The following is a 20,143-nucleotide window of genomic DNA, read 5'->3' on the forward strand; positions in this document are numbered from 1 at the left end:
GCTGAATATTTAAAATCTATTAATTTGCAAAAAAAAAGAACAAGAAATACGGGCACCACTGTCATAGGAAAACTTTGGATGACAATTTGGCTCACTTGGGATTCTTTTTCCTTCTGTTAACAGCAGCCCTATTTGGGCCTGGGGTTTCAGCAACCAGGAGAGAGAGAGATCTTCTCTACTGACGTGGTCAAGCTGGTGAGACATACACCTGTTAGCCCAGGAGCCATCACTCTGTGGTCTGCTTCTCTGAGCTCTCGTCGCTCAAGCTCACAGAAGCCACCACGTGGGCCTGGGGGTGAGCACAGCTTCTATTCCCTACCTTGAGCGGGGAACAGAGCTAAGGAGCCTCTGTGTTGTCTTCTGACTCTGTGGTCAGCCTCGCTGGAAGCCGCTGGGCAGTCTGGTTTCTCTTTCCTCCTTTAGGTGCAGAGCATCTTTTCCGACCAGTTCTGGGGTCCACATCCAGACTTCCAGAAGCATCTCTCGGTTTCCCTATCCTGGCACGACGGCAAGAGTTGAGGCGGGTCTCCCCACCTTCTCTGGGCCATTCAGCTGCTCTCCCGGTGAAGTGTTCTTCTTTTTCTTCCCCCATCATTAGCAGCTTTTAAGTTCCACTGGATCATTAAAAAGGCTGCATGAATGTTTGTTATTGATGCAATAGACAGCTGTTTACCTTGACGTCCACACTTCTACTGGAATATAATTGCTACCCCCACTACTATAGTATTAAGACAAAGCCCCCACTAATAAGATTTTGACCACTTACTATACATGGGCCACACATACAATGTCATAATCCATACTACCAGTCTATGGTGATAATGTTATTAATATTCTATGGTACAGATGAGCAAATTGTGGCTCGGGGACACTAAGTGATTTTTAGGACAAGTGATCCTAACATACAAATAGAAACAAAGTCAGTAGATGAACAGATAGAGATAAGTTAGATATATGATTCTTTCATCGACCCTGGATTCAGCCATACCTGAAGTTGCCTGTATCCCTGAATTTTCCATTTGTGAAAGTTAATTAATGTTTCCTTCTGCTTTAACATACTGAGAAGAGTTCTCACTCTCACTAACAAGACCAACTTGAAAGGTAAGTGTAATTTTCCCTATTTTGGCAAGCAAAAAAAAAAAAAAAAAAAAAAAAAAAAAAAAAAAAAAAGAGGCTGAGCAGTTAAGTCACTTACCTAGGGCTCCATGAACACTTGGTACTCGCATTCAGCAGAGATGAGAAGGAGGGAAGATGGAGAAAAGGAAAGAAAGAAGATCCTTTACAGTGAAGAGACGGAAAGGCAAGGTTTTCACTGAAGTTCACTTGCCTCTATGAGCCTTAAAATCATGTAGTATCCCTCTATATGAAAGCATACACCCTGCAGTTTCTCCTCTGGGTCCTATGATCACTTTCTCTTGGTTATAGGAATTCAAAATACCTACTAGCTGGCCTTGTTTTAGCCAAGGAACAGAGCAAGAAACAGGAGCTACTGTAAATCCTTCAAACATAGTTATCTAACACAGGAATGAGCACTAAGAAAAATCATCAGGGGGGCCAAAGGAGGAGGTTTTAGGCTCTGCTTCCACATGTTCCTGACTTCTGGATGTCAAATAATTATGGATTATCTTCTGCAAGAAGATTCTGTGAGAATTCTGAATTCTGTGGCGATTCTGGGTTCTGTTACATTCCTCTGAAAAGTGTTAACTTTTTAGGTTTGGCTGGCAAGCAACTTGGTCCAGTTAGAAAGCTACGTCCTGGGCTTCAGCTTAAATTAGTTCAGTTCTTTTACTCCCCATGCCTATGTGGTCCATCAGTCTTCCAAAAATGTGGGCAGAATGGATACCCCAAATTTGGGGATGCTCCTCTCTGGTCTTGTCTGTTGTTAGACCCCCCTCTCTACTTTCAGTGACTGTGATTATTCCAGACTCTGTCCTCTGGTTCTTCAGCTCACAAGGATTGGTTTCTACAGGAGAATCCATTGTTCCTAAGCAGCAGTGACAGTGACCTTAAGGGGAAGAGCCACAGAAACAGGCGGTTTTTTTCACCCCTTTTCCTTCTTCCAAGTGTTGGCTTCCTTCTGGAATCTGCCTCCTTGCCTCCCTTCACTCTTCAGAGCCTCCCGGAAGTTTGTTTGGGTCATTTGTTCATGCTTCTGTTTTGGTTTTGTGTTTTATTTTACTTAGAATCTGGAGCTGTAAGCTGTATGACTGTCTATCAAGTAGACATTTACTTACCCACCACAGCTGAGGCTAAACTCCTCCATTGCCTCTTCGATGAGTTCCCCCTGAATTGTCTTGCTCTGGAAGCTGGACACTCTTGCCTCTCTGGTCCTTCCGTAAGGTCCAATCCATCCCCCTGAAACAGGCAGATAACTCAGCTCTCCCTGAATCACATCAGCACTTAGGAACACTGGTTACTGACTTTTGCTTATCCTCCGACTCCCCCTTCTGGATTTTTCTTCACCTAGCTTCTCCCACAATTATATAAGGTCTCTTTCCTGAACTAAGTTCCTTGTTTATAGTGGTTGAGCTCCCCTAGTCCCACCTTGATGAATCATGGCCCCAGAACTCCATCAGCAAATACAAGGGCCACCTACATGATTTTGGTAATGCCTTCTGCAGCAGTCATACAGGGAGAGGGTCCCACTCCCTCCCCTGGCCAGCCTCATTCCTGGTTCTGCCTGGCACGACCTTTCATCTCTTGAGGCTTGACAAAGACCAAATGCCAGTTGCCTGAACTCTGTGAGGACAATGGCTATGTGGGGAAGCATGGGCTCCTGAGGTCCTACAGATGGTGGGCAGGGAAGCATCCCACCTCGTATTCAAAGTCAGAGGCAAGGAAACTGTAGTGAGCAGTAGGGGTCTCTTGAGAAGAAAGACATCCCTTTGTGTGAAACGCTGCTGGGCTTAATGGCACTAATGATCCGTCTTCCTCTTTGCTCAGCCCCCCAAATTGGAGCATTTCTCCTTTTTCCACTGGGTCTGCAGAAAAATGCCTCTCAGCGCCACCAGGGGGCACTGCTGACTCTAGAACCATCTGAAGCCGGCACCTGGGGAGGGAGCAGAGCTATGCCTCCCATAAATTCCCCGAATTGGCACTGCATTGTTCCAACTGTCAAAACAACACAATTTTGGCAGTTTTCCATTCGAAGCTCAATCTTTTTTTAACAGGCCATCAGAGACTTTTAAGGGGAGTCAACAACAATGCAGTGGGTCTAGCTGCACAGCTTCTGAAGGTACCCGGACAGTCGGAACCTGGGAGAGGTGGCTGAAGGCAGCCAGGATGGCCATGAATCCTTGGCTTAAGATGCTGATCACGGGGGGCCGGGAGGGGCTTTAAAAGGAAGAGTAATATCGCCGCTTACATGCTGGGTTGCATCTCACAGTGGTTGGTTGAGTTTGAAATGAATTATTCCCTATTAACAATTCAATGTTTACTTCCTACCAAGTAATGACTATAAAATTGAAAAACAAAACCAAACCAAAGACTTAGGGTTGGAGAGGATGCAGTCAGTGGAATGGCTAGACCCGTCACATCTCAGGGCCAATGACTTTGGAACGGACTCAGACTGTTTCTTCTGGCCAGCAGTGAGGGGACTGAATGGAAGGGACTATTTCTATACCTGTTTATGGGCTGTCCTGTGTTCCTGTCCTGTTCTTCCTTCCACAAAGACTCTGCTCTCCTGTCTTGCCCATCTCCACACTTTTTTTTTTTTTAAAGATTTTATTTTCAAGTAATCTCTACACCCAACAAAGGGCTCGAACTCACAACCTTGAGGTCAAGGGCCACACATCTTCTGGACAGAGCCGGCCAGGCTTCCCACCCATCCCCCACACTTCATCTCTCATCATCCCTAAAGCCAGTGATAGAACATCACTCCCTCAAAGCTATGGCTTGGAACGTGTTCAACAAATTCGGGCCAGGCACATTCTGGTTCCTCTCTGGGTTCAAGGTGAGTGGCCATGTGGAGAAAGACCTGGCTGAGGTGGGACATTTAAAAGGAGAAGGAAGCTATTCAGAGGCTCTCAGGGGGGAGAAAACATCAAGTAGGAAGTCTCTGAAGGGAGAATAAGCAGAGCACGTGTAGGGAACAGAAGCAAATCCGTGTAGATGGAAGATAAGTAGGCGATGAGAACTCCTCATCTCGGGCTCTTGTAACATTTCATTTGTGCCTGTTCTCTGATGGTCCCTCAAGACATCTGTGTTTGTGTATTGTCTCCCCTGGTACACTCTCTGAGGGCAGGGTCCTAGCCCAGTTCCCACCCATAGTAGTCACTCAACAATTACTCATAGGATCAAAGATGGATGAAACATGGAGATTGTTTTCCTCCTGTACCAAGATCTGATAATCCACAAGGAACAAGGGCACTGCTGAGCGAGTGAAGTATGGCATTGAATGTTGGGTGTCTCAGTGAGGTTGGGCGATGTTATGGTACAACATCAAACTGGCCCAAAATGCCAATGGCTTAAAACAGTGAACACCCATGTATCACTCAATGTTTTGGTGACCACTGCTGGTTGGCAGGGAACTCTGCTCACTGAGGTCATTCAGGGACCCAAGTGATAGAGCAGGGGCCACTTTGACCAAAGCCTGTCCCCATGTCCATCCTATCTGAATACAGAGTTCAGTGAGATGTGTATTAAGCAACTGTCCTTAGCTGACTACATGATAAACTGTCCAACCTCATGCTTCTTCTGGAATGATGCAATGCACTGAGTATGCGCATGCCGACTTCTTATTGGGACCCAAGTGAGAGTTTCACTTCAGTGACATTTTCAGATAAAAATAGTTGGAATAATGACTTTGGATGATTAGGTAGGGAGTATAATGGAGTAATGATTTAGGGAATTGCTCCCCAAAAGCTGGTCCCCTGACGCAGAGCCTCGAGATGACTTGCAGGCTTGTTAGGAAAAGTGTCGCAAGCCCCCTCCCCTAGCCCCTCATCCTGATCTACTGAATTAGAATCAACGTTTTGACAAGTTCCCAAGGTGCTGTGTAAGCACAGGAAGGTCTGACAATTGTTTACAGGGATTCCCCAGCCAGACTAATTGGATTCAAATCCCAGGGCTGCCAACTACTAGCTCAGTGATATTGAATAAGTTGCCTAAACTCTGTTTCTCGATTTGTTGGTAAATGGGGTTAATGACAATATTAACGTCATAAGATCATTGTGAGGATTAAATGAGTTCAAGTAGTAAGTGAGTCAAAAACTTGTCACAGTATTTAAAATAGTGCCTAGCACGAAATAAGGAGTCTGTAAGTGTTCGAGATGAAGACAGTGACTGTGGTGGTAATGGTGATGGTAGTCATAATGTCAACAATGACGATGATGGCAATGATGGTGATGATGATGGTAATGGTGATGGTGGTGATGGTCATGATGGTGGATGGTGATGATTGTGGTGATGGTGAGGCTTATGGTGGAGATGGTGGCAATGATGATGATGATGATAGAGATGGTGATGATGGTTATGGTGGACATGATGATGGCAGTGATGATGATGATGGTGGAGATGGTGATGATGGTTATGGTGGACATGATGATGGCAGTGATGATGATGATGGTGGAGATGGTGATGATGGTTATGGTGGACATGATGAGGGTAGTGATGATGATGGTGGTGGAGATGGTGAGGATGGTTATGGTGGACATGATGATGGCAGTGATGATGGTTATGGTGGAGATGGTGATGATGGTTATGGTGGACATGATGATGGCAGTGATGATGGTTATGGTGGAGATGGTGATGATGGTTATGGTGGACACGATGATGACAGTGATGATGATGATGGTGGTGATGGTGATGATGATGATCAGGAAACAAATGCCGTTAAGGCGATGTCGGTGTGCTTACTTCATTTATCACTTAATCTGAAGCATTATTACTCAGCTCCTATACTAAAAGGACCATTTGCTGACCTTGATCTCTGAGTAGAAAGGTGATGGGTAGAAAATCTGCCCTGTGGGTCTTTACCCAAAGCCTGGGAAGGCAGCAGGTACCAAGAGGCTAACAAGCCTGCAGGTCATCTGACAGGACAAGCGTCCGTGTGGCCATTTGAGCATCAGTCTTAAAAATCATCTTCACAAGTGCTGTGAAGTACATAAGCCTAACGATTCACAGACCAGTACCCCTGGGGCAAATAATACGTTATATGTTAATAAAAATAATTAATTTAAAAAGCCATCCTCACAGGCCAAACATCACTTACATCTCGCCTTTTAGCTGGGGTAGCTGAGTCTGTGTTCCTGCCAGAGGAAATTAATCTCCACAGAGGCCAGGTTCAGGCAAAGATGCCAGAGCAGCACAAGACACTGGGGAGCTTGTCTGTTAGGCTAAGTGGAAATGACAAAGGAATAATTTTTCGGTGTTTGTTCAAAATAGAAAGGTCTAACAAGTGAGACCTAACACAAGTTACCAAGACACCTCGTGCAGAGAATGGGCGGACATAAGCATGCACCTCGAACAGGTAAAGGTAGTGAGTGGTCACAGATGGCCCCAATTCAACCATGTTTGACCACATCCTAGCTGGATGACCCTGAACAAGCCACATAACCACCTGGACATCAGCTTCCTTGTCTGTACAATGGGCTAATAAGGTATATATCCATTGGTTGTGAACAGAGTTGTTTGGCAATTAGCAAGCATCTAATACATGTTACTGCCATTACTGGGATCATCACTGTTGCACTACTCCTGGCCAAGTGAGCTCAAGGTAAAAATGTGTGGAGCTCAGCTTTCTGGTTGGGAAGGCGGGGCTAGTAATCTGTAGCTTCAGGATAGCTACTCCCTGGACGGGTGATGGGCTTCATCTTTATGCACACATTTGTGGCAGGGCTAGGAACACAGGGCTGAGCAGGCCAGACCTCCCCCACAGAGCTGACACGGGCTGGGGGAGGTTGCAGATAGACATCAGCAAATATGCATGTGAGTGAGCAAGAGTGGACAGTGAATGGCCCCCAGGGTTGCCTCGGTGCTTCCTTTCTTACTGCACGCCACAAGGTTGGACTCTTGATCCAGGCGTGGTAGGTGTGGCGGTAGGAAGGAAGGAAGGACACTCTGTTTCTCCATTCTACTTCCCCACCCTGTTCCATGTGAGCCCGGCGGAGCTCCTGGAGTTTGCCAGAAGAAGAGAGAACCTAAAGCTTGTGGATCTTACCAAGGTCAAAGCCAATATTAACTCAGAGCTGGGGGCTATGAACTGTGCCACTTCTGGAGCAGGTGGAGGCTCACCTTGATCGCCACCACTGCCATCTTCTAGCACCTAGCTTCAACTCCCATCGGAGCCTCAGCATCCTTCTGTGCTAATGTACCCCCAAGACTGCTCACTCCTGCTCTTTTCCTTCCTCCCTGAAGGGTATATTTGGCACCCAGTGGCTTGGGCCAAAACCCCGGACTACTGATGCTCTCCCATGGCCCCACCATCCATCCGCAGAATCTTTGCCTCCACCAGCAGCCAGCAGCATTCATGGGTCTCCGCCTCCAGGGCAGGCCTCCGTGCCCACCTTCCAATGCTTCCAATGCCAGCCCCCAGCGCTCCTGCCGGCCTCCAGCCGACCTAATGAACGCCAGGCTTCCTCTGTCGCTGGGACCCTTGGCTCTTCCACCTCCTGGCCTTTGCACTTTGGGTCCCTCCGCCTGAAAAGCTCTTCTCCCAGAACCTGCTGTCTTGTAGGATGGCTTTCTTTAGAGTCTGTCTCCTGGAATGTGAGATCCATGAGTGTAGGACTTCCATCTGTTTTGTTCAATGCTAGAACCCCATATCTGGGCCCGACAAATGGTGACCAATAGAGAAATATTTGCTGAGCGGATGAAGGAAATGTCAAAGGACAGTGACAGTTCTCCCGTTAAGGGCTCGGGAAAGCTTAAATGGGATGAGGTCTATACACATTGAGAAAAATGCCAGCCCAGATTGCTAAACACACGTCTTCCTTCTTCCTTCCTTCCTCCTTCTAACACCAAGGACTTGACATTACATCTGCAAGACAGCTATAGCTGTCTCGTAAGGCCAACACATAGCCCTTACTTTCCTTGTCCTTGGTAATATATGCCTATAGGCCCTGCCCAGAGGCACACCTCACGAGAAACACATCTCGTGAGCTAACTCTGTGAGCTCCATCCCTCATTTTACAGCGGTATTAAAAATTTGGTATGTAGGCATAGTCTGAAGTCATCTCTTTGACTTAGGAACTCAGGCGCATGTGGAGGCAGCGGGTTTCCTCTTTCCAATAGCTCTTGTGTCCTATAAATCATGTTAATTGTCTCCATGTGCCCACAGCCTGTGGGGAGTTTCGAAAAAGCCTTTGAGGGGATTAGTGGTCTCTGATGTTTGTTATGAAATTCAGAAAAGCATCTGGAAGTAATTTAAGTTAAGGAATTAATGATTTGGGGGTTAAATAATACATGCCTTAAAAAAAAAAATAAACACAGGAAACTGTTAGCCCATGAATCTCTTAAGTTCTCACCTCCATTTGGGGGGATTTTCCTTAAACGATAATTCGACCACATCCTCCCTACTATTTGGTTTTGCACACATGTTTGATACCTAGAAGGTCACCGGATAGATTAAATGGGATCCTAAACAGATTTGCAGAAAAGAAGCACCCATTACCTGAGTCTCCTTGTGTCCACCCCTGAAGGAGCAGGAGGGAGGCTTTTGCCACCCACGCTTGGACAATCAGTCTGAGGGAGCTCCCGAGATTCAGAACACCTGAGGGTAACGTAAAGCAGGTTTACCTGGCCAAGGACGTCTTGTTTTTCTTCTCATCTTTACCTCTTCTGCATATTTCTGTGGTTCCTTCAGTTTTTTGCTTCTTGATGATTTGCACCGTGGAGTCCCAGACCACCATCTGCCTTTGGCTTTGCAGTGGAAAGCAGTATTCTGTGCCAAAAGGAAAGAAATTATGTGTATGCATGGGGGAGAGAGGGTGGGTTGCAAATTATAAACTTACCAAGGAGAAGGGCAGGGGCATGGAGGGCATCACTAGGGGCTTTTTGTTTCCATCATCCGACAGGGTGGGGGGTGGATGAAGCCGATCTGAACCCCTCCCTCAGGAATAACAGATATGTCGCATTTCTCACTAACGATAGAAACATTTAAATGAAAAATATTTCTTCTCCAGTGACTTTAGGCTAACAAATAAAAATGAGAAGGAAATATGTTTTCCATTTTAGGAGCCCAAGTCTCCTTTACGACCGCTTCCCGAGGTGTGTCTACACTAGCTGAATCAACTGAAGAATTGGGCAATTATCAGCATAATCCACTGAAAACCTGAAAATCTCTGCCACCCAGGCAGGCCTCCCTTGAGAAGTGGCCTGGCTGCCTTTCCCCGAGGCTTTGTGGCTCTGGTGAGAGCTGGACGGGTGGACCCTGCCTTCCAGGAGCCCAGACGCCAACCCCAGGGGAGCGTCTGGCGTGCCTGGGGTGGGCTGGGCCTCCCAGGGAAGCTTCTGCGCTCCCGGTGCACCACCTCTCACTCACAGGCAGGAGAGGGAGTTGGGGTCCCGCCTTCGGATTGTTCAGGCCTCCCCCCACCCCCGTGAGGCCGGAGCGTCAGTAACCGCCCAGGCAAGCGGCTGGCGCCCCCGCGAGGAAGGAGGGCAGGTCTGGCAGCGTCGCGAAGTGGGGTGGCGCGGCGCGTGCACATCTTTCTGGCCCGAACTGCAGGTTACTAGTTGTTGCAGAAGCAGGTCTGGCTGGGGGAGGGTGTATTTCCTCCCTCAAGAGTTAGTAAAAACACATGGGGAGTGGGGCCGAGCCCTGATAATATAAAAGGATCCGCGGTGAAAAATGAACCTTTTCTCCACCGCCGCGTTCCAGTTCCCACCCCGCGAGATGCCGCTGCGAGCCTCTGCTCCACACACAGACACGCACAGATGTGCACACGCCTCCCTCCACCCGCGCCCCTGGGTAGGCTGCTCCGCGCGCTGCTTTCCCCACCGAATGATCCGTCCAGAGCTTTCCGCAGCTGATGCACGGGACTTTCAATTCCAGATGGCCCCAGCTCTCAAGACAAAAAATCGGGGGATGACCTGAAATTGAAGAGCGGGGAGGGACTCCCACTCGCCCCGCCGCGGCCGCGGGAGGGTGGCGAGGGGAAGGGTCCAGCTCCATCTTGAGCCGCGGGTCCCTGCGCAGAAGTCTCCGGGGCGCGAGCCGCAGGGCGCGGGGGTGGGAGGCCGCAAACCGACGGAGCGGACCCCGGGTGCGGCCCGAACCCCGCTTTCCAGGCTCCCCAACCTCTTCCGCCCCCAGGGATCCCGCACCCGCGCCCCTCCCAGCTCTCCCGGCTCTGCTCGGGCCCGGGGCGGGGCCGGGGGCGGGGCCGGGGGCGGGCCGGGGTGGGCGGACCCGGGGGGCGGGGCGGGGCGGGCGGCGGCTGCGGCGGCGGCTGGAGAAAAGTTGTCCTGGCCAGAGCGCGCGCTGCCGCGGGATCCAGAACCGCCGCGGCGCCACGGCGGGGGCAGGCGAGACCACCGGATCTGCAGCCGGGCCGGCCGACTCGCAGCCGGGGGTCGCCCCGGGGCATGGGACAGCCGGCGGGGACCGCGGGCCGGCGCTGCGCCCCAGGCGGGCGGAGAGCGGCCTGAGCTGCCGGGACGCAGGATGCGCTCCGAGGGCGCGGCCCCCGGGCCGGTGGCGCCGCTGTGCGGGGCGCTGAGCCTGGTGCTGGGCGCGCTGCTGGGCAAAGGTAAGGCAGGGCGGGCGTCTGTCTCGCCGGCGCTCGGGAAGTTCCCGGGTCGGGATGAGCCGGGGCGGGGGGAGCCGGAAGGCGGGGGTGTCGCGGGAACCTGGGGGAGGCCGCCGGTCCCGCCAGGAGCGCCCGAGTGCGGGGCGCCGAGAGGCCCTTCCTTAGCCGGGAGGACGTAGGAGCTGGGCAGATTCGGCTGGTCCGACACCTCCGGATTCGGGGTGCTTTCCAGGGGTGGGGGGGCGTGGCTGGGGGGGAGACTGTGTCCCCCACGCCCGAGTTCTGTGCGGACCGAACCCAGCCCCAGCAGTCCCAGTGTGGAGTGGGGGGACCGGCTTCTTTGCCCTCTTTCCTCCCAGCTTTGAGCCCCCAATCCGCGCGGGTCAGTCAGACTGGGACTGGAGATCGGGGAGGGCATACCGGGTTTGCGCCCGGGCCGTGGGGTCCCGAGAAGCGACCTTGGCCGCAGGAGGAACGTGCGCTCACAGCGCAGCTCGCGGGGGCCCCGCCGGAGCCCAGGGGCGGTCCGGTGTACCTGGTGGGCGCGGTGGCGGCCCTGGCCCTGGGCTTCCCGGCAGCGCGGTCCCGGGAGGCCGAGCGCCTCAGTCTCCTCATCTCGGCAATGGGGACGGCCGTGACCCTGCCCTAGGCTGGCGAGGCTGCAGCGAGCGAAAGCCCGCCGCGCAGAGGGCTCACGGAGGGTCGCGGCGGCTGCTGCTGTGGCGGTCGTGGGTGTGTGTGCGGGGGCTGCCCGCGCGAGCCGCGCTGGGAGCGGGGTCCCGGCCGGGGAGCGCCCTGCGCTGCGGGGCTCGGTGGGACTTGGGCGCCGCCGGGGCCGCGGGCAGGCGGGGCGGGCGGCACGCACACAGCGGTGCGGAGTCCCGGCTGCTCGGCCCGGGGCGGAAAATGAGAGAGACGCTTCGTTGCCGCCCGCGCCGCTCGGGTCGGGGTTCCCAGGTCCACTGGGTGAGACCGCGGGGGCACAGGCGTCCGTGCGCCTTCGCGCGGCGCCGCGGCTCGGGCCCAGGCAAATGCAGCCCGCCGAGAATCCCGGCTGTCTCCTGCCCGAAGCTCTGCGGGCTGGGCTACAAATGCGTAGAGAGAGACAAGTTACCAATTGAGGTTAAAAAGTAGCATTTGCTTTTTTTAAAGTCCTTATGCAGCGCCTGAAATCCCAGAGAAATCCGCTTTCCCTAAGGCTGCAGGTTCTCAGGCACACCAGCTGGGCGAAAATCGCTGTTTGAAATAGTGTTCTCTCTCCGGAGAGCCCCAGGTAGACAGCAGAGTGTGTGTGTGTGGGGGGCGACTTTGGTTTAGAACGGGACCGAAAGAGCAAACATGCAGTATCCGAAGCTTTAATTCGGCCGCTAGCTCTGCATTCTAGCGTTTACAAGACTCAGTTTCCCAAAATGTAAAGTGGCCACTCAAAAAAGAAAGATCCTTTCCCCCAAATACTTGCCAGGGACTTATGGGTGGTAAAGAGACTTGATGGATGGAAAGGGCTTTGTAGAGGAAGGTGGTGTCATTTTAAACCGGGTAAGGGGTGAGAGTCCCGGATCAGGTCCCCCCCCCCCCCCCGCCCCACCTGGGGAGGATTTACTTAGCCCAGAACTCTGAATGTGGAATGTCCTTTTTAAAGTAAGTTGTGGGCTTCTCTTAATTAAATTCCTTGTTTTTTTTTTTTTTCCCCCTATCTAGAGGATTTTAGCTGTAATTTAGGAGTAGCCATTACAAATGTCCACCTAGAAGAGACTAGGGGCAGCAATTTGGTTGGAAAGTGGAACTGGGAATTTTGTTTTAAAGATGCTATTTACACTGCAAGGTTGGGGTGATGAAGATTGTGGGCATGGAGATGTCCCACCCCTACCCCCAAAGCCCCCCCTTCCTGGCTTAGGGCAACCTTGAGTTTCCTCTCCTGGCCTTGGCTTGACAATTTCCCGACTGTGGTCTGGGGGCCCATGGTCCCTAATTCACCCTCTGCCAAATGTCTTTCATTGTTTCCCAGGACCAATAACAGCACTGCATTTCTCCTCTGATTCTTCCAAGAAAATGTGTGCGCCGTGAGATTTCTTATAGAGAGGAAAGTTTCCTGACCCTCATTTAAATTTGTGCTGTCTTTTAAAAAAAGGAAAAAAAAAAATCCATCTCTGACTCTTCCTGCCCAAGGATTTAAGTGCTGATTTCTAGAATCCTCAAAACCGCTGATCAATTTTTAGTACCAATTGTATGTTTATTCTCAACTGTTGGATTTAAGGCTCTGCGATTCTGCAAGGGTTGGAGTGGAGTCATTGTTCCTGGGAGGTTCTATAAATAGCCAGGGCATTGAAAGATTTAAGATTTAAGACCCAAGATTTAAGGCTTGGGTAGGTGAGGTGAAGTGTCCTTCAGTTAGAGGTTGAGGTATTGACCCCATATGGAGCGGTGGGAGGGTCTGGGTGGGCTGAGAGGCTATCAGCATGTTCTAATGGTCGTTGGTCACATATGGGACCCCTGGGAAGGTCACACAGGACCACAACCTATTCTGAAGCCTTTGGGGGCAGATATGCTTCAAGATTCAGAATTATGGAGATCTTTGAATAGCTAGCTAGCTAGAAGCATAGGCTTGTATACCTCTATTGTGTAACATCCCAAGCTGGGCGTGGCCATACCCATCATCACACACATTGGTCATTCTGCACCAACTGTATAAGTACGTGAAGGCGGTTAAGATCCCCCAAACAGCCTCACTTTTCTTGAGATCAGCATTGGCCACCAAGTACATTAAGACCAAACAAGCAAACCTTTTGGGATGCTGAGTTTCTGAGAAAGAGTTTGGCAGGTTTCATGAGTGGAAGGTAGTCTGGGTGGAGAGATGACACAGGGTTCAGGATGATGCTGGAGAATGTGTCCTTCCTACACTTAGATCACATACGCACACTCGGTAGACACAGTGTGCCTTATGTCCGTGCCTGTCCCTCAAGCTAACACTCTGTGCTGCATTGAAGTTTCCTAGAAATAACTGATTTCAGTTTCTTAGAAGCCATTCTGTTAAACCACCCGACTCTGGGCTTGTCTTAATTCTTTCCTCTATACCCAAGCACTTGACTTGTCCTTGCGAGCTTCATAACCTGCAGACGCAGACAGACACTGTTTTGCCCATCTGGTTTTTCTTTTTTCTAAGTGATTAAGCTCCCCCAGATGGGGAGAATTCAAATAGAAAGCAGGATTTCCAACTCCCCTTAAGAGTGTGGGTTCTCTTTCAACCTTGAGCACATCTTTTCATATAACTACACAGCACCAAAGCTGAATGTGGGAGTCCCTCCCGGGGGGAGGTGTTTATTCACCTGTCTTTCCCTCCTTGCTGGGCCCCCCTAGCCACTTGGGCCTCTGGCTCTTCTTCCTTCATTTGGCTGCTCACTGTTAGCTTACTGACAAGAGTGGTTGGCGTCAGGCAGAGAACTCAGAACTCTCAATTATATTAGCAGCTAGCACCTCCATGAACAGAGGTTAAAACAAAACCTCTGCATGTATTAGATATTTCATACATCCATAGTCATGAGAAGCAAGGTTAATAAAAATGAGCCTTTGGTATATTAATTGGAGTGAAAGGGAGTATTACTGAATTAATGGAATAAATGGGGAGTCTGATTGATAGAATTTTTTTATAGCAGTCTACTTTGTTTAAAAGTCAGATTTATTAAGATATAATTTGCATACAGTAAAATTCACCCTTTGGAGTACAACTGTATGTTTTGACAAATGCACGTAGTCGTGCAAACACCACCACGGTTAAGGTGGAGAACATTTCAATCACTCCCCAAAATTCTCCTGGGCCTCCGGGTAGCCTCCCCATGGCCCCTGGCAACCCCTGACCCTTCTCCGGTCCTTGTAGTTTTGATTTTTCCTAATTCCATAAAAATGGGATCCTGAGGTGTGCAGCTTTTGAATCTGCTACCTTTTGCTTATCACAACGCTTTTAATAAATATTCACCTATATACAATGCAGCAGATTATTCCTTTTTAATGAGGCATGACATTCTATCAAATGACTGTGTCACACTTATTCATTCGTTTCCTAGCTGAGGGACATTTGGACTACTTCTAGCTTTTGGTAATTAGGAGAAATGTCACTCTAACTATTCATAAACACGTTTTCATGTGGACACAGATTTCTAATTCCTTTGGGTAAATGCTGAGAGCTGGGATTGCTAGGTGATATGGAAACTGTGTGCCTCACTTTATCAGACTGAAAACTCTTTTCACACCTACTGACATTTTGCATTCCTACCAGCAAGTTGTAAGAGTTCCACCTGATTATTATCTCCAGCACTGCTTACTGGTTACCCCCTTTTTTTCTTTGATTTTAACCGTTTTCATAGGTGGGCAGTGGTATTTCTTTGGGATTTTAGTTTTCACCCTAGGACTAATGATGTTGAACATTCTTTTTTTGTGTTTCTTTGCCATCTTCTGTCATCTTCTGCAAAGTGTCTTTTTCAAATCTTTGCCTTTTTAAAAATATGTTGTTATTTTCCCATTATTGACCTTTGAGTGTACTTTATATAGTATGGATGTGAGTCCTTTAGCAGATACATGTTTACCAGAGATTTTCTCCCAGTCTGTGTCTTTGGAAGAGCAAAGGTATTTAGTTTTAATGAAGTCTGATGTATTAATTTTTCTCTTAGTAATATGGTGTCACGTGGAAGGAGTATTTGCCTAGCCCAAGGTCACAAGGATTCTTCAAATGCTTACAGTGCTGTTGGGGTACTTCATATTCCTGCTGATTTTTTATTTTTTCCTTCTGTCCATTACTCAGAGGAGTGTTGAGATCTCCAACTAAGTTTTGCATTTGTCGATTTTTCATGAAAATTCTGTCAGCTTTTTCTTCCTGCATTGTTTGAAGACAGCATATAGTTGGGTTTTGTCTGTTTATTCAATCTAATAGTCTCTGTCTTTTAACCATTATGTTTCGACCATTTATATTTAATGTGATTATTGATATGTCTGTGTGGAAATCTACCACCTTGCTCTTTGTTTTCATTATATTATACCTATTCTTTACCTTTTTTTCTTCTTTTTCTGCATGTTTTTATATTGGATATATGTTTTATGAAACCATGTATCTCCATATTTGTTCACTGTTTATACCTCTTTAAATATTAGTGCTCTCAGGTTTACATTATACATCTTTAATTAATCAAAGCCTACATTCAAAATATGTTATGCTGCTATTTTGTTGTGTTAAGAAACTTAAAACCCTGTATCTCTAATACTTTACCCCACATATAATCCTTTTCAAGTGTATGCATCTTACCCCCTAGATATGGCTAAGAGAATTTCTAATTAGGGTTTTTTTTTTGTATATATTTCAAGGGAGGATAAAAACTACATTTCCTTGGCTTGCCTTGGTTTCTGGGTGGGTACTTCTGGTACCCTTGAAACAGTTTTCTTGGCAAGACCTTGTTCTCTCTCCTGTGTGTGTGCTGAACTGAACAAAAGTGTTCAGACACCTCAGGGATTTAGAAGTTAACTGCCTTTAAGGAGAGAACAAAGGTGAAATGCAATGCGGCCAAGTCTGATTTAGCAAAATTTCCAGGACAATGGTTCTAGATACTCTCCCAGAGTGACTGATTCCTTGTCTTCTGCAGTGTGTACATTTCTTTTTTACTGATTAAGTGGTAGGAGAGGGGTGTTAGGTTCACACTTGGAAATGTCTGGGATGCTGAGGCCATTCAAAAGCTCCATGTTTTCTTAACATAAAATGGCTTTTCTTTCTTCCTCAGCACCCTTCGCTTTGTCAGCAACGTGCAGAGCTCTCACTTCTGGATTAGTTAGGGAGGCTTAGCATCAGAGAAGCAGGAGCTTAAATTTGAGCCTGTGTTCTGCCATCTCATAGATGCATTGGTCAGAAGCCTCTGTTAGCTGCAGAAATGTAGGAGGGCCAACTGCAAAATAGGGAATCTGGAGCTCCTGATTCTGAAGGTAGGAGACCAGGCTTCCTGGGGCTCAGAAGTTGCCTGTTCAAGAGTGTCTGTTGTTACAACTGATGCCTTGCTTCAGGGTGTGCCAACCATTTTATTTGTTTTTATCTCTAGGCTCATGTTTTAGATTCCAGGGACAAAGAAGCCCAGAACCCTGTCTGAACCCTAGAATCACCTGGGAAGCTTTCAAAAATGCTACCCCACCCCCAGGCCCTGCCCCAAACTGATTGAAGCAGGATCTTCCCCTAGTGGCAGAAGAGGTGGGCAGAGAGGCAAGGTTGATCATCTTTATTGTTTAGAAGCTCTTCTGGTGCTTCTACTATATCCAGGAATCAGAACAGGTTGTCTACCTAGGCCCTTCTCTGTCTAGAAAAGTTTAAGGCAGTCTGATGGGCATTTCTACCATTTCGTATTCAAGGGAAGAGGGCATTTCTCCCAGAGAAAAACTGAAGAGTTGCTACAAAAGATGGGATGGGTTTTGGATGCCGAATCAACAAATGTTCATCTGCCTCAGGTTTATTTATTTGCTTACTTATTTTTAAGATTTGGGGTGCCTACGGGGCTCAGTCATTGAGTAGCTGCCTTCGGTTCAGGTCATGATCCTGTGGTCCTCGGATCAAGCCCCGCATCAGGCTCCCTGCTCAGCGGGAAGCCTGCTTCTCTCTCTCCCACTCCCCCTGCCTGTGTTCCCTTTCTTACTGTCTCTCTGTCAAATAAAGTCTTTAAAAAAAAAGATTTATTTTTTTTCTTTAAAGATTTTAAGTATTTATTTGACAGAGATCCTAAGTTGGCAGAGAAGCAGGCGGGGTGGGGGGGGGGGTGAGCAGACTCCCTGCCGAGCAGAGAGCCCAAGTCAGGGCTCGATACCAGGACCCTGGGATCATGACCTGAGCTAAAGGCAGAGGCTTAACCCACTGAACCACCCAGGTGCCCCAAAAAGATTTATTTATTTAACCAAAAGAGAGAGTGTGAGCACAAGTGGGAGGGGCAGAAGGAACCTGAGAGAGAACTTCAGCCCTGTGACTCTGAGATCATGTCCTGAGGTGAAATCGAGAGCCGGACACCCTAGCCGACAGTACCACCCACCTCCCCAGCAGCCTCAGTTTTATTATGTGGAAATTATAATACCCACTTTGTAGGATTATCAAGAATGTTGCATGAAGAGCACAGGCAGGGGTTAGTGTCCTGAGGCCGCCCTCACAGACAACCACAGCTGGGGCAACTCCATACAATAGAAACCCCTTCTCTCTCCATCCTGGAGCCAGAGGTCAAAAGTCAAACGTGGGTGCCTCCTCTGAAGACTCTGGGGGAGGCTCCTTCTTTTGGCTTCCTTGTCTCCAGGAGCTTCCAGGTGGCTCACATAGCTTTCTCTGCCTGCTTTTTCCCTTCTGTCTTAGAAGGTCACCTGTCACTGACTTGGGCACCTTGCCGCCCCAGCCCGGGATGATGTCATCCCTAGGTCTTTGACTGACTGACACCAGAAGGACCTGTTTTCCAAATCAGGTCACATTCACAGGTTCTAAGTGGATGTGTCTCTTGGTGGCCTCCATTCTACCTATGGGACACGGTAAGTTGAGGCCCATAGAAGTTCAGTTAACTCCTAGCTCTTCTACACCTACTTATCAAAGCCATGGAGAAGAATCACACAATATGACCCGATAGAAACTACACATGGATATTTTTTAAATAACGGAGCATCACGTAAAAGAAAGACAAAGACGCACAGTGGACTTGACAGTAGCAGGGAATAGGAAAGTCTGGGCCACGTGCGAGGGCGTCATTTATGATCAGCCTAAACAGAGAGCCGGCGGTGGTTGATATCCTGAGACATCCCTTGATGTACTTCATGCTTACACGCAGCTTAGACCTAACTCCTCGGGCTTAGTTTCCCAATACTCGTGAGGCAGCCCTTCTCCCCCTCCCCGGGGTTCATAGAGCCCTCAGGACCAACTGGAGCAGCTGTCTCATCTTTCCGAGGTTAATTTTTTCACCCAGCTCTGCCACTGACTTTTCATCTTTCTTGTTTGGGGCGCCTCTCTGGCCCTTTCATTATAATGTCTGCTTTCTGCCCTGTTTTCTCACTTTTTCCCTGATGTGTAGACATGTGGGTTTGGCCTATGGTTGTCCGTCAGTGGCTCCTAGAGGCAATAAAAGATTCTCTTATTCTCAAAATAAACAAAGGAATTTGAAAAACAGTAAGCCCCACCCCCACCACACACAGGGAACTGAAGGCTATTTCTGCTCTTACCTTGGGGTTCCAGTTTAGTGAGGATTTGAAGCCACCTGTCCCCAAGCCTCACACCATAAACAGGATGTGGCCCGGGGACAGGTTTTTGTCTCCATTGGAAACAATGAGGTTGTGTTTGAAACCCTGGGGCAAGTTTTCCCCACTTGCCTGAGGGAAAGTAGTCTTCAAATATGCACTAAAGGACTCACTTTATTAGTCATTGACTCCTTTCATTGAAATGGTGAAAAACCCAGCAGTAAGCAAATAGTATGAAAGCCACACAATGAAAAAAAAGAAAAGAAAAAAACTGAAAAAGGCGGAAGGAGGAAATGTAGTTGGTCGGGTAACTAAAAAGCCTGGGTGAGCTTCAGTCACTGCTGGATCCAGGTGTCAGTCAGTGCCACTAGGCATTGCTTCTCCCCATTTCTTCTTTCCTGTGCCCTCTGTGTTGGCTGCATTTTCTGGTGGCTGTCATTGTCACTAGAAGCCCCAGCTTTACCTTCTGTTGACACAGCACACCCAGCAAAAAGAAAGTGACTTCCCTAATGATTGTAGAGTTGATGGAGTGTATCTCATGTCCCTCACTGGGGTTCCTGGCCCAACTGTAAACCTGTCACTGTGACCAGAGAGCATGGAGCTGAGGATTGATGAAGCCTGGGATACACTGGTCTTGGGAGCCCAAGATCACCTCCACCCAAGTGATGAGGACGGAGAGTACAGAGGGCCTGGTGGCCCAGAGGCAGTCTGGGTGGAATCAGACACAGGGGAACAGACACAGGGCAGGCAAGAATCTAGCCAAGCAACCAAATGAATGACATGAAGGAAACCACAGGTCATTTGCACGGCTGCCTGCCCCAGGTATAGTCAGAGTCCAAGGAGCAGCTGACCTCCAGACTGTCACTGTGTTGTTCCAGCTGTAGGCACACACTGCCAAGCATAGGGCCTCACGGCCTGCCTACTTCCCCAGGCATCTGCAATGCAGAGTGGCCTCCTCTTCTTTTGTGTTTGCTTTGGCTCTCCATTTTTCATCGACTCCTCCCTCCAACAGACTTCCCTATGAGGCTGGCCATGGACCGGGCACCCAGCAGCCCTCCTCGCAGACTAGGGGTCCTTGTCCTCCCCGAGAGGTACCCATCCAGGACTTGAAGGGGTTCTCTGCTGGGTTTCTACAGCCTGCCACCAGCCTCTACTGCGTCAGCCATGGAGAGCAACCCTGAGGATTCCTGCTGTGGCATCCTCATTTATGAGGAAAAAAAAAAATCCAGAAG

General features: G+C 49.0%; 1 protein-coding gene across 1 annotated transcript in view; it reads left to right on the forward strand.

Annotated features, from left to right (window-relative positions):
- The first annotated feature begins 10,375 nt into the window (after nucleotides 1–10,375).
- TMEM132C (transmembrane protein 132C) overlaps nucleotides 10,376–20,143 on the forward strand; it is a 288,818-nt gene continuing 279,050 nt past the window's right edge. The window contains exon 1 of the mRNA XM_059139894.1: nucleotides 10,376–10,691. Within this exon, the coding sequence (XP_058995877.1) occupies nucleotides 10,607–10,691 (85 nt within the window). The 5' untranslated portion in view covers nucleotides 10,376–10,606. The remainder of the gene's footprint in view (nucleotides 10,692–20,143) is intronic.

The sequence above is a fragment of the Mustela lutreola genome, chromosome 11 (genome assembly GCF_030435805.1).
Source record: "Mustela lutreola isolate mMusLut2 chromosome 11, mMusLut2.pri, whole genome shotgun sequence".
Taxonomy (NCBI): Eukaryota; Metazoa; Chordata; class Mammalia; order Carnivora; family Mustelidae; genus Mustela; species Mustela lutreola.